At 40.8% G+C, this 17,958-nt stretch overlaps 1 protein-coding gene across 1 annotated transcript in view; it reads left to right on the top strand.

The window, feature by feature from the left end:
* ZC3H6 (zinc finger CCCH-type containing 6) overlaps positions 371–17,958 on the top strand; it is a 63,425-nt gene continuing 45,837 nt past the window's right edge. The window contains 1 exon segment of the mRNA XM_018054798.1: positions 371–806. Within this exon segment, the coding sequence (XP_017910287.1) occupies positions 775–806 (32 nt within the window). The 5' untranslated portion in view covers positions 371–774.

The raw sequence follows: 17,958 nt of genomic DNA, 5'->3' as shown, positions 1-17,958 counted from the left end.
CTCGGCAGCCGCGTGCGGATAATGGCTTTATGGGGCCCGCTCGGTAGGGCACGTCTGTAACTCCCCATCTTCTGGCGGCGAAGTCTCGCAGAGAAAACCGCGAATCGCCGCGGACCGGCCCGGGAGGCGCGGAAGGACAGCGGATCCCGGGGACGCCTCCCCTATGCTGACTACTCCAGGCGCCGCCCGGCCCCGCCATAAGAGACTGCCTCCTCCGCCACTTCGCAGGGGAAGCGGGAGAGTTCGCTCTCGAAGGTGATTGACGGACGGCGTCCTCCAATGGCCGGCGCGCTCGGCCCCGGCGGGCTGGGCAAGGGCCGCGGCACGCGGAGGAATCTCTCCTGCCCTTTAGTCCCGGGCTAGGTGTTGCGGCAGGCGCCATTTTATCGAGCCGCCTGTCTCGGGTGCCGCCATGTTGGTGAGGAGAAATCACCGTTACGGCCACTGTCCAAATCCCCGCGTCGCTGCGCGCCGCCCGCCCGCTCCCAAGCCTCAGCCACCGGCGGCGAATAGAGACTAAAGCGGCAGCGCCGGCAGCGCGGGGCCGTGGCCCAGTGTTTGCAGTTAGAGCCCCACCTCTCTGGCGTGGTTGTTAATAGACTGGAAAGTCTGTGTCTGTGTCGCTCACTAGTAACCGTGAGTTTTTACCACTTCGTCACCTCCCGGCGGCGGCCGGGAACAGGTACCCGCAGGCGGCGCAGGGATTCTCCCCGCGCCCCGCCGCCGCCGGCCTCGCAGACCTGCCCTCCAGCCCCGCCCCGTTCTTGACCAAACATGACAGACTCTGAACATGCAGGGCATGACAGGTCGGGAACCCTTCTTGTCTGTCTTTCTGTCGGCGGAGAGGAGGGGTCTGGGGAGGCGGGAGCGGGCCGGGGCCGCGCGCCTCCTGCATGACTTAGACGTCTCTGTGTGGCTCCATCCGTTCCCGTGACGTGCGCCCGGACGGAAAGCCCGGGCCCGCGGCCGCGGGGAGGCCGGCCCGGCCGCGCCCGCCTTCCCGCGCGGGGGCCTTCCCGGCCGGCCCCGCCCCCCGGTCGCACGTGCGAGCCCCCCGCCCTCGGGCGGGCTCGGCGGCGGCGCCGGGCGGCTGCTGCGCGCGGCTCCGGGCTGCGGTCCAGCCCGCGCTCGGAGGAGGCGGCACCCGGTGCGGGGTCCGGCCTCCCTGCGCAACGAGGACCCGCCAAGAATTGTCAGTAACTGGTGATTTCTTTTGACTTCGACCCTAGCTCCTGAAAATAAACATGTGTGTTTTTTTTGGGGGGGTCTCTTTTTAGGAAAAATTTTAAGCAATCGCAAAAGCCGTGTATCTGTTACAGGCTTACCTCTCCCAATTGGAAATGGCAAGTTTCAGATGTTGAATCCAAAATAGTTAAGATTTTGCAAGCTTGCTCAATGTAGCACAGTTTTCTCCTACTGTGCGAACTCCATGGATCGTCCAGTCTAGCCCGATTTTCTAAATACTATGTATCATTTAAACATTTATCTGAGATTTTGTTTTTTTTTTTTTTAGTTTTTACTATGACTTAAGAGGCCCATTCTTGGTTCCAAGGAACGGTTTCGGGGTGTTTACATATTTTAAATAGTGCACTTAACTTTTGGTTAGGTTTTTAATTTCTGTTGCTGTCCAACTTAATAAAAAAGAAAGGGTGTGCTTTCATTCATTAAAACTGCTGGAACAAAATCCATTGCATCTGATTCTTGTTTAGAATATTTAAAAGATCCAGAACCTGGCAAATTACCCCTTTGCGAATGAATTAAAAGCATACATTGTACTCTAGGTTGTATACAGATTGCTGAAATTTTATCTGTGGAGTAATGTGACCTGCTTTTGGTAAAGTATATCAAACACTTTTAAGTCTAAAAGCAGAAATCACAAACATTCCTGAAATTTGAAATATCAAAACATCTGACAACCTTGAGAGAAATAAAAATGTTATTTTAACAGTTTTGTTACTGTAATAACCAATGTAGGTCACCAGAAAGCAAGTAAACATGTAATTTTTAGAAAGTCAGAATACTCTTAGCAAAATTATGGGCAGGTAAGCTTGCACTTGACACAATTTTCGTAATTATTTTCCATTATCCTGTTACTAAAATGAGAAAATTCTTGGAAGGGGTTAATTAATACTTTGAGAAGTTTCGCACTCTGAGGATCTGTGGACAAACCAATGATGGGAGTTTTGCTAACGCAGCCTAAAATTCATTCTTTTGTGTGGAAGAAGGAACTCTGTTAGTTCACAGAGCAACTTCAGTATGTAGAATTATGTGTTGTACATAAGGAAGAAGCCATGTTGCCAAATTTACAGATCTTGATTTAATTTGCTAGAAAGGACCAAATAATTTGTTTTAAAATACGAATAAAAAAAATGACTGAATCAGAAGTTAAAAATCAAATTTTAAACAGTTCTTTGTAAGATATATATAACCAGATTAGTAGTAGGAACTAAAGATTAAGCAGTAATGTCTTTTTTTAAAAAAAATTGTTTTATATGAGGATTAAGAAAATTATTTTCTGGTGATTTCTGAAGCAGTAAGATGAGCTCAGTTTTAATTTATCCATTTGTTAAATGACAGTATTTTTCTGAGGCAAGAATATAGATTTTTCTTTTTCTCACCTGTTTTGGTCAACCTGTGTGAAAAATAACTATCTAAAAACAAAGTGAACTAGGAGTTGGGAGAAATGGTTTTAACTCCCAACTTTGCTATCTTTAGCTTTATGAACTTGAGCAAGCTTAGTTTCTTAATATGCAGAGGGGTTAGAGGTTCTCAGCCTTCTCTGGGGAGCTTTTTAAAAAGTATTGAAGTCATTTTCATTGGTCTGAGCTTGAAGATTTCTTAAAGCTCCTCAGGTAGGTCTGAAAGTGAAAAGTGAAGTCACTCAGTCGTGTCCAGGTCTTTGCGACCCCATGGACTGTAGCCTACCAGGCTCCTCCGTCCATGGAATTTTCCAGGCAAGAGTGCTGGAATGGGTTACCATTTCCTTCTCCAGAGGATCTTCCCCACCCAGGGATGGAACCCCGGTCTCCCACGTTGCAGGCAGACTCTTTACCATCTGAGCCACCGGGGAAGCCCTTAGGTAGGTCTGCTGCTGCTGCGAAGTTGCTTCAGTCGTGTCCGACTCTGTGCGACCCCATAGACGGCAGCCCACCAGGCTCCCCCATCCCTGGGATTCTCCAGGCAAGAACACTGGAGTGGGTTGCCATTTCCTTCTCCAGTGCAAGAAAGTGAAAAGTGAAAGTGAAGTCGCTCAGTAGGTCTAGTATGTACCAAGTTGAAAACCAGTCTAGGAGATCAATATTAAGCTTAGCTACCCATCAGAATCACTTTGAGGAATAAAGATTTTTGTCCTGCCCGGAGCAACTGAATCAGATTCTCTAGGGAAGGATTGTGGTAATCTGTAGTTTTTATAAGCTCCCTTGCTAGTACTTAAGAAATTTGTGGAAAAAAATGGACCAATCTATGGAATTCCCAAATATTCTCTGTTTCCATGTTATAGTTACTTTATACTGTAGTAAAAATTTCCGTGAATTAGGTGGAAAAGATATATGACTTCTGGAATTTGGAGCTTGGCATTTGTCTCAAGGATGTTCTTTTTCTGATATTTTGAAAATTAAGGTATATTGTGTGAGTGCAGGAAAAAAGTTAAATCTGTGATTTTTATTTTCAGTTGCTATAATTATGCAAATTAAAATATTACTATGATAGTTTACATGAGATTCTACATGTAAGTGGAAATTCGCAGAATGCACAATTATTTTCTTTTAAAAAATTGTTTTATATGGTGAACATTTTGCATAAAATTTGTTTGCCCAATGAGTTAACTTATTAAAGAATACCCATTTGTACTTTCCTTTAAATAGTTTCATTCTTGGAGTGAAAACATTGTATTTTTATAAAGTGTTATGAATATAAAAATACCTATAAATAAACTTGTGGCTCTGTAGACTGTTAGTAGAGGACTTCCACTTAGAATTAAATCATAGAGGTGGGGAAGGAGTTGGGCAAGACAAAGGGAGATAAAGTTCTTGTCTCTCTTTGCATTCAGGTCTTCCCTTTCATCCAGTTCTTTTAAGCACAACTCCAGGTGCCTATCTTTATATTTCAGCTGAATGTTGACCTAATAAAAACAACTCAGAAATAGCTCTTAAAGGCTTGATACTGTGAGTCCCTGCTGGACACATCTGTAGTAGAGAAGGAAAGATAAACACCCAAGGAACTGTTACATAATTTTTGGAAATATGCTAAAGGTAAAAAGTTTTACAGGCCCTACACTGAGAAAAAAAAGATAATTTTAACATGAATTGTATGAAAACTTGTGAGTCTCAGAGTCTTTAGTTGATAGGAGGTACGAGTAATACTTTCCTTTGTGCTCCTGCTGGGTTGTGTCTGTCTCTGCAACCCCATGAACTGTAGGCTGCCAGGCTCCTCTGTCCATGGGTTCTCCAGGCAAGAAGACTGGAGTGGGTTGCCGTTTCCTACTCCAGGGGATCTTCCTGACTCAGGGATCCAACTTGTGTCTCCTGCATTGCAGGCAGATTTCTTCACTGCTGAGCCACCATGGATTCCCAGTACCTTTCTTTGGAAGGAGGGTATTCTTTGCCCATTAGGAACAACCTTCCCACCTTCCCATTCTCTCCCTGCTTTCCTTCCTTCCTCATGTAAACCCAGAATAGCAAAACTCCAGCTAGTCAGAACTGTACTAGTTTATATTACCTGTTCCTATCCCTCCCTCACATAGTGATTGAAACCTGACACCAGAGAGTGTGAAGGGATGAGGATGGAGATGGTTACACTTTTCTTTTGTAACTGGGTTTTCCTTTGATTCTCACATTAATCCCATGAGGTAATACAGTACTGCAGTGCTCAGTGATTTGTCTGAGGTACCACAGATAGAGCCCTGGTGAGAATTCAGGACTACAAACTCCTACCAACAGTGTTAAACTCTTCATTAAGTTAAGCATGGGGAATTAATCCAATAAATTCTAGCCTTTAGTTCTTGAATTGTTTGGGATTGTAATGTGCTATATTTAAGACAACCCTGTATTCTGAATAAAACCTTGGTTCTGATCCTAGTTTTTCCTCTAGCTTGGTTGATGCTCTTTTCTTTTTCCATGATTATTTTTTCTTTGTGAAATAAGGTGGTTGAACTGAATTACTTCCAAACGCTCTTCTACTTTAAGAAGTCAGTAATTTTAATTAAAAAAAATTGCAGATGCCTTTTCTTACATTGGAATTCACTTTGATGCCCTATACATCATCTGGTTTGCAAATATGTTTACTGGAGTAAGTGTCTCCCCTCACTAGGCAATTAATTTATATATTCCTCCAGTTTTATTGAGTGTGATTGACATACAACACTATAAGGTTAAGCAGTACAGCATAATGATTTGATTGTATATACATGATGAAATTATTATGGTGGTAAATTCAGTGACTATCCATCATATAAGTACAAAATTAAAGAAATAGAAAACAATATTCTTTTCCTTCTGATGAGAACTGTTAGAGTTTACTCTTAACTTTCATATATAACATACAGCAGTGTTAATTACATTTGTCTTATTGTACATTACATCCCTGTGCATGTTCATGGATGCTCAGTCATTCAGTCCTATCTGACTCTATGACCCCGTGGACTGTGGCCTGTCAGGCCCCTCTGGGGTTTCCCAGGCAGAAATACTGTAGTGAGTTGCCATTTCCTACATAACAGCCTTAGTACTTATTTATCTTATACCTGCCTTCATCCAATTCCTCCTCCCTCTTCTGTGTATTTTTAATTGTGGTAAAAATACAATATAAAACTTACCGTCTTAACCATTTTTAAGTGTACTGTTCAGTAGTGTTAAGTATATTCACATTGTGGTGCAGTGAATCTCCAGAACTCTTCATCTTGCAAAACTGAAACACTATTATTATTTTGGATTCCTGAATCTACTAATTTACTATCAAAACTGTCAAAGTGAGTTTTTCTTTAGCAAAGGTAAAGCACTCAAGGTATACATCATGTTCAGGTTTGATGTTGGAAAGCACTTTGACTTTGATGAAGACGTTTTTCTTCTAGCCCCTCATGAATTGTTTAATTCACTTTTAAATTTTGTTCATTAAATTTTCATTGAAAAGACTTCTATGCCAAATATAGTGTTAAGCATTGGTGGGAAAAAAATCTGAATATAATATCACTGATCCTGCTCTCTAGGATCTTATGATCTAGTAGGAGAAACAGATTGATAAATATGTAGTTATTTTTAACACCAGAATGGAGGTAGAGACTGCGTGCGGTGGTGGCATAAATGGGGCTTCAGGGAGGTATGAAATAGCTGGGTCTGGAGGATGAGTAAAAGTTTGGCTAAGTGGAGGCAGAAATATAAGAGAAGCTTGAGGAAATGAAATGGCAAGATAGGGTTGGGGGTGATAAAAGTGTTAGTATGTGAAATGTGTACAACATACTTTGGGGAATGAGGAAAAGGATGCAACTAATTAGGAGTCAGATCAAGGATGTAAAGATGTCATCAAAGCTTTGTAAGCAGGAAAATGATCAGATGATAAACGATACCTGGGAGATAGAAGAAAGTATGGAAGGGGAGAGCAGTAGAAGAAGTTAGGTAGCTTTCACTCATTAAATACTAGGTACCCTGTATTTAATATGTATTATTCTGGACAGCAGCAGTAAAGAAAAAATTCTTTACCTAGTGGAGCTTACATTTTCTTTGGGGACAGAGAAAGACACAACATTAAAAACAAATGTGTTAGATAAGCAGAAAGGGAGGTGGTGCATCCTTTGCATTTAGGAAGGATATTTCTGTTTTAAATAGAGTATTTAGGGGAGCACTTAATGAAAAAGAAGCGTTTGAGCAAAGCCCTCAAATGAAAGCAATCCAAGTGTAGTACATCTGGGGGAGGAACACCCAGATAAAGAGGACAGAAATTGGAGCCAGAAATGAGCTTCATGTAATTAAGGAAAAATCAAGGGAGCAGTGTGGCTAGAGAAATTTTGAACAAGGGTTGTGCATGCGTGCTGAATTGGTCGTGTCCAGCTCTTTGCAACCCTTTGGACTGTAGCCCACCAGGCTCCTCTGTCCATGGGATTCTCTAGGCAAGAATATTGGAGTGAGTTGCCATGCCCTCCTCCAGGGGATCTTCCTGACCCAAGGATCGAACCTGGGTCCCCTGCCTTACAGGCAGATTCTTTACCACTGAGCCACCAGGGACGCCCTTGAGCATGGGCAATAAGAGACAAAGCCAGATGCGCCAAAAGGGCAGTTGTGTGGGGCCTTGTAAGCCATTGTAAGAAACTTAGACATCCCTCTAAATAGTTTGGGGACCTCTAGAGGATTTGAGGAGCCTGGTGGGCTGCAGTCCATGGGGTTGCGAAGAGTCGGACATGACTGAGAGACTTCACTTTCACTTTTCATCTTCATACGTTGGAGAAGGAAATGGCAACCTACTCCAGTGTTCTTGCCTGGAGAATCCCACGGACGGGGGAGCCTGGTGGGCTGCCGTCTATGGGGTCACACAGAGTCGGACACGACTGAAGCGACTTAGCAGCAGCAGCAGCAGAGGATTTGAGCAGAGAGGGGTAGGGTAATAGTGTGGTAAAAAAGTGGTTGGAAAAAAAAAAAAAGAAGGTGCTGCAGTGACGCCAGGGAGGTGAAAATGGTTGGATTTTGATACGGTTTGGAGGTAGAACCAACAGGATATGCTGATGGATGGATGTGTAGCAGGAAAGAAGATAGAAGGCAAAGCTACTGTAAAAATGTGGAAATTCAGGAATTGGGCAATGAAGATCTGATCAAAATAATTGGCAATGAGAAAGCAGACAAAAGGCAACATTCATGAGATTATTTCTTAGAATTGACGGAACTGGAAATAAATTCCATTAGGCTTGACTCTTGTTCTCCACCCTGCATAGTCCTGTCACTCATACTCGGCACACAAGGTGTGCTTTCCTCATTTGGGAAGCTGCCTGGCCACTTAAGAGGTTTGAGTTTGCAACCTCTTGTTATGCAGTGAAATGTTCACCAGAAAAGACTGGCAATCTAACTACCACAAAACTTAAGAGGTGGGTGCCTTTGAATTTGCCAGGTCAGTCCTTCAGTCTGGGGCTGCCAGAGTATTCTTTTGTGCATAGGTGGCCCTGGAGGTGTATGACACTGTGGCCCAGCTTTAGGTTTTCAGATTCAGAAATTGATCAGTCTCAGAGCAGATTAGACATGGGGATGTTAATTCATGCTCAAAAGTATTAACAGTGGCTAGCATTTATTTGGTGCTTACTGTGTGACAGATTCTGTTCTGTGTGCTTTTCATGAATTTAATCTTCACAACAACCTTGGGGAGTAGTGTTTTCTCTTTTTAGAAATGAGGAAACAGATAACAAGAGATTGGTAAATATCCAAAATAAGCAGAGTAAATCACTGGGAGCTCAAATAATCTGATTCCAGAGCCTGCACTTTTTGTGGTTGAGTAGACATCTTCATCACAAGAAAATATGTATATATATATAAAAGAACACCAGTTAGCTATTAGATAAAAGGAGTCCCAAGTTAATCATTAAAATTATAAAACTACTTAAAAATAACAATCTGTTTATGAAATTGTTACAAAAATAAAAAGCGAGATTTAGGACTGATGATACTCAATATTATACATATATTGCTGTTCATAATGAACATTCATTTGGACCGTATAGACAGAAGAGATACTAATGTCTTCATTTTATGATTTAGGAAACAGATTTAGAGGATGCAGAACTTGGCCATGGTGACTGAGCAGCTGCATGAGAGGCACAGCCTGTGTCTCACAGCTTTCAGTTCACGGCTCTGTGTTGCCTCCATTTTCTTGTAAAGATAGGAAATCTGATATCAGATGCTGGGTTGGGTTTGGGACAACTAAAAGGGTTTTTGTTTTGAAGTATTACTTGATCATGGATAATTTTCATCTGGGTTCATTATAAATTCATCTTACATGACTAAGGGTTTTTCTGTGTTTTAAAAATGAAATAAAGAATACTGTTTTTCCACATTATTTTTAAAGAGATTATGAAATGTGTTAAATGAACTAACTTAAACCTACACATTTTCAACTATAGAAAACATAAGTTTCAAACTGTTACGGGAATTCATTGAAGATTCAGGAATTAATTGAAGATTTGTAAGAGGTCAGAAGAACCAATACCTCTGCGTGGATACTGGCAGCTGACAGTAAAATGTCAGATTGCTGGTGCTTGTGTCTGGGGTTAAGTTCTTCATAACCTCTGTGGCCTGTAAAGGAGGTTGTGTGTTGATTTCTGTACTCTGGGAGTACTTGGGAGTCTGTTTTAAAATTGTTTTGTGCAAGCAAATGAAAAAGAAGTAAACTAATGCATGTAAGTTAGAAACACCTACATATTTGACAGTATAAATGCACATACACACATTTTTCGTGTTCTGTTGCTAAATGTCCAAGTGTGAAAACCAGTATTTGACTAAAGCTAGGGCTGAAGCCGTAGATTAAACTTTTGGAATATGTGGATAAATCTGAAATACTGTCCCTCAAATTATTATAATTTGTTATTAGAAATTTTGGTGATCTCTCTTAAAATAGGACATGAGAGTACAATAACAATCATTTTCAGCACTGCCTGTTGTTAGGTTGCTCCTGTGACTGGTATTGTAATGCACACGATAGTGAATAGAGGATCATTTTCAACTGAGATTTAGTGGAATACAATAGAGTTGAGGGAACTTTTTTTTTTCTCTAACATTTTCTTTTATATATATATATATATATATATATATATTTAACCATCTGAGGCAAACATGATTGATTATGCTGAATATAACGAGTTTTTTCTCCTCATGAAATTCAGTTCAGTTCAGTTGCTCAGTCATGTCTGACTCTTTGTGACCCCACAAATCATAGCATGCCGGGCCTCTGTGTCCATCACCAGCTCCCGGAGTTCATTCAAATTCATGTCCATCGAGTCGGTGATGCCATCGAGCCATCTCATCCTCTGTCATCCCCTTCTCCTCCCGCCTTCAATTTTTCCCAGCATCAGGGTCTTTTCAAATGAGTCACTTCTTCACATCAGGTGGCCAAAATATTGGAGTTTCAGATTCAGCATCAGTCCTTCCAAAGAATATTCAGGACTGATTTCCTTTAGGATGGACTGGTTGGATCTCCTTGCAGTCCAAGGGACTCTTGAGTCTTCTCCAACATCACAGTTTAAAAACATCAATTCTTTGGCATTCAGCTTTCTTTTTCCAACTCTCGCATCCATACATGACTACTGGAAAAACCATAGCTTTGACTAGATGGACCTTTGTTGGCAAAGTAATGCCTTTGCTTTTTAATAAGCTGTCTAGGTTGGTCATAACTTTTCTTCCAAGGAGCAAGCGTCTTTTAATTTCATGGCTGCAGTCACCATCTGCAGTGATTTTGGAGCCCCAAAAGGTAAAGTCTGTCACTATTACCGTTGTTTTCCCATCTGTTTGCCACAAAGTGATGGGACCAGATGCCATGATCTTAGTTTTCTGAATATTGAGTTTTAAGCCAGCTTTTTTTTTTTTTTTACTCTCCTCTTTCACTTTCATCAAGAGGCTCTTGTAGTTCTTCTTTGCTTTCTGCCATCAGGGTGGTGTCATCTGCATATTTGAGGTTATTGATATTTCTCCCAGCCATCTTGATTCCAGCTTGTGCTTCATCCAGCCCAATGTTTCTCATGATGTACTCTGCATATAAGTTAAATAAGCAGGGTGACAATATACAGCCTTGATGTACTCCTTTCCCAATTTGGAACCAGTCTGTTCCATGTCCAGTTCTAACTGTTGCTTCTTGACCTGCATGCAGATTTCTCAGAAGGTGGGTCACGTGGTCTGGTATTCCCATCTCTTTAAGTATTTTCCACAGTTTGTTGTGATCCACACAGTCAAAGGCTTTGGTATAGTCAATAAAGCAGAACTAGATGCTTTTCTGGAACTCTAGCTTTTTTGATGATCTAACGGATGTTGGCAGTTTGATCTCTGGTTTCTTTGCCTTTTCTAAATCCAGCTTGAGCATTTGGAGGTTCACGGTTCACGTACTGTTGAAGCCTGGCTTGGAGAATTTTGAGCATTACTTTGCTAGCGTATGAGATGAGAGCAATTGTGCGGTAGTTTGAGCCTTCTTTGGCATTGCCTTTCTTTGGGATTGGAATGAAAACTGACCTTTTTCAGTCCGGTGGCCACTGCTGAGTTTTCCAAATTTGCTGGCATATTGAGTGCAGCAGTTTCACAGCATCATCTTTTGGATTTGAAAAAGCTCAGCTGGAATTCCATCACCTCCACTCGCTTTGTTCGTTGTGATGCTTCCTAAGGCCCACTTGACTTCACACTCCAGGATGTCTGGCTCTAGGTGAGTGATCACAGCATCGTGATTATCTGGGTCATGAAGATCTTTTTTTGTATAATTCTTGTGTGTATTCTTGCCACCTCTTCTTAATATCTTCTTCTGTTAGGTCTGTACAATTTGTGTCCTTTATTGTGCCCATCTTTCCATGAAAATTTTCCTTGGTATTTGATTTTCTTGGAGAGATCTCTAGTCTTTCCCATTCTAGTGTTTTCTATTTCTTTGCATTGATCACTGAGGAAGGCTTTCCTCATTGAGCACTGGAAAAGGTCTATACAGTCAGCAAAAACAAGACTGGGAGTGGACTGTGCCTCAGATTATGAACTCCTTATTGCCAAATTCAGACTTAAATTGAAGAAAGTAGGGAAAACCACTAGACCGTTCAGGTATGACCTAAATCAAATCCCTTATGACTATGCAGTAGAAGTGACAAATAGATTCAAGGGATTAGATCTGATAGACAGAGTGCCTGAAGAACTATGGATTGAGGTTCGTGACACTGTACAGGAGGCAGGGATCAAGACCATGCCCAAGAAAAAGAAATGCAAAAAGGCAAAATGGTTGTCTGAGGAGGCCTTACAAACAGCTATGAAAAGAAGAGAAGCTAAAAGCAAAGGAGAAAAAGAAAGATATACCCATCTGAATGCAGAGTCCCAAAGAATAGCAAGGAGAGATAAGAAACAATACTTCAGGCAAAGCCTAATTTTGGATCTAAGTAAAGTCTGATCCCACCACACTCACCAAATCCCAGAGCCTTGGTACCTCATACTGTAGTTAATCTGGTTATCAATCAATTTGGGATATTGGACAATTACATACAAGTTACCCTTTTTGGATATTGTTGGGTCATAGGCAGTTTTACCTAGCTTGTCTTACAGATTCATCCAAAAAGATTTCTTCATTTTTTTTGTTTTGACATGATGCTGAGAAAATTGTTTTCTGGCTTTCAGATTCTAAGGGTATTTTATTTGCTGAGATTTGTTTCTGTTGAATCTCTAGCTTCTCCGATCTACATCAGAAAAAGGATAAACTGAAAGGGAATGAAAATAAGTGAATTTTAGCTTAGTGAAGTAGCCAAGATAGGAAATGAAATATAAAAAGAAATTTTAGGGAGAGGCCTAGTGGTTAGGATTCCCGGCTTTCTAGGTCAGGAACCCAGGCCCGTGGCCTGGGTTCAATCCCTGGTTGGGGAGCTGAGTTACTGGAAGTTGTGAGACAGGGCTAAACAAAAAAAAGGGGAATTTAAAAAGTGCAGTCTCAAAAAGAAATACGGCAAGCTAATTCAGTTTTAATGATGTAATAGTCTCTGCTCATGGCATAAAGGATGTTTGAGGAATGGTGTGTTTTTCTCTCAGGATGTTAGATGTACAAGTTTAAGAATGGGTTAAAAATTTTAATTTCATAAGTTAATACACTGCAGTACCTCTTCTAGCGGCCATTGGATGTGAGCAGGGAATTAAGGATTAACAAAGATTTTATAGGAAACCAAATTTGTGAATTTTTTTGACGGAAACTTTTTTTTTTTATGAAACCCTTAAAAAATACATGGCATGCCTTCCTATCTTACTCGATAGACTGTTACTGATTTAACCTTTTTTTGACTGCTTAGCATGAACACGTATTGTTCATTATCTCTTTGAATACTAGGTATTCTACTCCATCTTGTATCTTGTTGAATTCAGGAGACTTTGGAAATAGGGAAGCTTTCACACAGACTGTTGTTGCTACCTGTTGCTTAATGATAGGATAAATATTATAGAAATACCCTCAGGAACAGACTTCAAACTTGGTCTATCTTAGATTCCTTTTCCCTTTTACTTGTTTTGGATAGTGTTTCATTGTTATTCTCTGAAGGAAAATAAAAGAAATTTCCCTTTAGAATCCAGGGATTTATAACCCTTCCCAATTTGTGTGGAAGTACCTGTAGTCTTGTTGTAGCCACGTGTTCCGGGAGACAAACTCACTCAGAAGGACAATGCAGATGTGGAGTGCAGTCTGTTAGGCCAGCACGCTCAAGGCAGAGTCTCCTCTTAGCCAAGGACCCCGACCAGTTTTTGTGAAAACCTTATATACCCTAAGTGTACATACCCAAACCCACCTCCCCAAATTCCCTGAAATTAGTCTGAACAAAGGAGGAGAAAGATACAATCAAAGTCAACCCATGATTCATATGCCTTAAACCTGGGTAGTTAACAGTGGACAATTATCAATAGGTTTGTGGTCTTTCCCCAATAAACATAATAGAATGTATGATTCTATTTGGTCACACAGATAATTAGGGTATTCTTTTAGGTAATGGAGAGCCTTGGGGCTCTTTCTTGCAGGGGCCTAGTTTTCCAGTTGATTTGTCGTTTCCATAGATACTGGGCATATAGTGCAAAGTCCGCAGATCGGCCCAAGATGGAGTCCTGCTTTCAACATAGAACTTATTCTGTTTCCTCCTTCAGTCTAGCATACCCATTTTATTCACATGCCTGTATTTCAAGTAGATCACAGAAGAAATGGAACTTTTTTGAGGGCTCTCTAGTAGGTACAATGCTAAGTCATTCAGTTCAGTTCAGTTGCTCAGTCGTGTCTGACTGTTTGCAACCCCATGAATTGCAGCATGCCAGGCCTCCCTGTCCATCACCAACTCCCGGAGTCTACTGAAACTCATGTCCATCGAGTTGGTGATGCCATCCAGCCATCTCATCCTCTGTCATCCCCTTCTCCTCCTGCCCCCAATGGCTCCCAACATCAGGGTCTTTTCCAATGAGTCAACTCTTCGCATGAGGTGGCCAAAGTATTGGAGTTTCAGCTTCAGCATCAGTCCTTCCAATGAACACCCAGGACTGATCTCCTTTAGGATGGACTGGTTGGACCTCCTGGCAGTCCAAGAGACTCTCAGGAGTCTTCTCCAAAACCATAGTTTAAAAGCATCAATTCTTTGGCCCTCAGCTTTCTTCACAGTCCAGCTCTCACATCCATACATAGCCACTGGAAAAACCATAGCCTTGACTAGACGGACCTTTGTTGGCAAAGTAATGTCTCTGCTTTTGAATATGCTATCTAGGTTGGTCATAACTTTCCTTCCAAGGAGTAAGCGTCTTTTAATTTCATAGCTGCAATCACCATCTGCAGTGATTTTGGAGCCCCCCAAAATAAAGTCTGACACTGTTTCCATTGTTTCCCCATCTATTTCCCATGAAGTGATGGGACCAGATCCCATGATTTTCGTTTTCTGAATGTTGAGCTTTAAGCCAACTTTTTCACTCTCCTCTTTCACTTTCATCAAGAGGCTTTTTAGTTCTTCTTCACTCTTTTGCCATAAGGGTTGTGTGATCTGCGTATCTGAGTTTATTGATATTTCTCCCAGCAATCTTCATTCCAGCTTGTGCTTCTTCCAGCCCAGTGTTTCTCATGATGTCCTCTGCATATAAGTTAAATAAGCAGGGTGACAATATGCAGGCTTGACGTACTCCTTTTCCCATTTGGAACCAGTCTGTTGTTCCATGTCCAGTTGCAACTGTTGCTTCGTGACCTGCAGGCAGGTCAGGTGGTCTGGTATTCCAGTCTCTTTCAGAATTTTCCACAGTTTATTGTGATCCGCACAGTCAAAGGCTTTGGCATAGTCAGTAAAGCAGAAATAAATGTTTTTCTGGAACTCTCTTGCTTTTCTGATGATCCAACGGATGTTGGCAATTTGATCACTGGTTCTTCTGCCTTTTCTAAAACCAGCTTCACGGTTCACGTACTGCTAAAGTTTGGTTTGGAGAATTTTGAGCATTACTTTACTAGGGTGTGAGATGAGTGCAATTATGCGGTAGTTTGAGCATTGTTTGAGATTGCCTTTCTTTGGGGTTGGAATGAAAACTGACCTTTTCCAGTCCTGTGGCCACTGCTGAGTTTTCCAAATTTGCTGGCATATTGAGTGCAGCACTTCCACAGCATCATCTTTCAGGATTTGAAATAGCTCAGCTGGAATTCCATCACCTCCACTAGCTAACTTTTTCTCACTTAATCCTTAACTCTGGTGGTAAATTGATTGATCTCTTTTCATAGATGATGTTCAGTCACTCAGTGGTGTCTGATTCTTTGTGACCCCATGGATTGCAGCATGGTGGGCTTCCTTGTCCTTCACTATCTCTTGAAGTTTGCTCAAACTCAGGTAACAGTAAAAGAGCAAATTTATTGAAAAGCCTTTTTTAAAGAGGTAAAAAGACTTGATCAAATCATGAGCACTGAAAAATGGTCTCCCTATTTCATTTCAGGGTCCTTTGAGTCAATGATGAGGAAATGAACATTAGGGGTTGAGATAATTTGTTCAAATTCAAATGCCTAGTGTATAACTGAGAAGCAGAACTTGAACCCACATCCTTCTGGCTCTAGAGCTTTTCTTCTACACTACTATGATTTGTTTGTTTGTTTGTTTGTTTAAGTATTTGGTTGTAAAATGCCACAAATTTAAAACATTAAATTGTCCTTTTAAGAAGTCTGTTGTTGGTTATTCTTATTTAACACTCCTAATTTAATTTCCAGGTTCAGGTGATCTCACTTTGCCAGAGTACTGGGTCCTTGTTAAATAAGAAAGGTTTTTTTTTTTGATTTTGGTTTGGATCAAAGCCAACTATCTTAAGTATTTCATGTTCATTTCTGGATGTTGGTGCTGGGCCCCTTCTTCTTTTAACTGAATGTGGAACCTTGGTAATAACATAGCAATTTTCATTTTTTCCAGCATTCCTCTCTTTTCTTCCCCTCTTCTGAGTTTGATGTAGAGGATTTCACTTAGTAGGCTGTTACCTGAACTGCACCGCTTTTTTAACAACTTGCTGAGGACCCTGAAGTGAAATAGGGAGACCATTTTTCAGTGCTCATGATTTGATCAAGTCTTTTTACCTCTTTAAAAAAGGCTTTTCAATAAATTTTCTCTTTTACTGTTACCTTTAGAGCACTTAAAAACATAGTATTCAATGAAAAGAAAACCCTATAGCATCTCATAACTCCAAGCTCTGTTCTGTCACTCCAACTGGTATAGCATGGTGGCTCTGTTTCCTGACAACCGTTCAAATAACGCCTATGGAATTGAAGTAACTCATGTTTATTGGTTTTTAAGTTAATTTTTATTGGAATATAGCACATTTACTTTTACATCTCAGAAATGCAACTTCTCAATAGTTTCTCTGTATCATATCTTAAAACACCACCTAAATCAAGAAGTTTCTTTTTCCTAAAATTTAGTACGAAAAATTTCAAACCTACAAATATGTTGAAAGAATTTTACAGTAAACACCTTCATATGCTATGCACCATTTGTAGCTATTAGAGCAACAAAGTTAAGAAAGATATTAACTGAGATATTATCTGGGAATCAGATAGCTTAGACTGGATTTTAGCTGTGTCATCTGTTAGGCTGGCCAAAAAGCTCCTTTGGTTTTTAAGTAAAATAAAAGACACATTTTTCATTTTCACCAATAACTTTATTGTACAGCGTATTCACCGTTTTGTTCCACTGTGCTGTGCAGTTCTTAGTCACTCAGTCATGTCCAACTCTTTGCAACCCTGTGGACCATAGCCCACCAGGTTCTTCTGTCCATGGAATTTTCCAGGTAGTACTGAAGTGGGTTGTCACTTGCACCTCCAGAGAATCTTCCCAACCCAGGGATCAAACCTACGTCTCTTGCATCTAGTGGGTTGGCAGGCATATTCTTTACCACTGTGCCACTTGGGAGTCCTTGTCATTTTCCTGGCGACTTCATAATTCCATCTTCCCAAAAGTTTTTAATTTCTTGAGCAAAGAACTGTTCCAAGTGCCTTTTATAGTCAGGGTATTGAAATTTTTTCCATTAAGAGAATTTTGTAAAGACAAAAATAAATGGAAATTCGAAGGTGCAATATCTGGTAAATGTGGCTGATGAATCAGAACTTCCCAGCCAAGCTGTAACAGTTTTTGCCTGGTCATCAAAGAAACGTGGTCTTGCGGTGTCCTGATGGAAGATTATGCATTTTCTGTTGACTAATTCTGGATACTTCATGCCGAATGCTGCTTTCAGTTAGTCAAATTGGAAGCAGTACTTTTTGGAATGAATCATTTCGTTTTCTGGAAGGAGCTCATAATAGAGGGCTCCCAGTCCTACCATATATACACCATCATCATCTTTAAATGAAGGCTTGCCTTTGATGTGATGGGTAGTAGTTTATTTTGCTTGCCCCATGATCTCTTCTGTTCCATATTGTTGTACAGTATCCACTTGTCATTGCCCATCACAATTTGTTTTAAAAATGGAATGTTTTCATTATGTTTAAGTAGAGAATCACAAATAGAAGTATAGTCAAAAAGGTGTTTTTTGCTTAACTTATGTGAAACTCAAATATCAAAGTGATTAGCATAACTTAGCAGATACAAATGATTTTCAACACTTGATTTGGATATTTTCAGTATGTAAATTTATCTTCTGCGTGGTATAACGTTGATTGTTCTCAGTTAATATCTTGATTTGATCACCATCAGCTTCAACTGGTCTACTTGACCATGAAACATTGTCCAGCAAGAAATCTCTAGCATGAAACTTAGTAAACCACTTTTGGACATGTTCGCTCAGTCATAGCACCTTCTCC

This window comes from Capra hircus, chromosome 11 (genome assembly GCF_001704415.2).
Source record: "Capra hircus breed San Clemente chromosome 11, ASM170441v1, whole genome shotgun sequence".
Taxonomy (NCBI): Eukaryota; Metazoa; Chordata; class Mammalia; order Artiodactyla; family Bovidae; genus Capra; species Capra hircus.
This window is presented reverse-complemented; position numbering and strand designations above follow the sequence as displayed.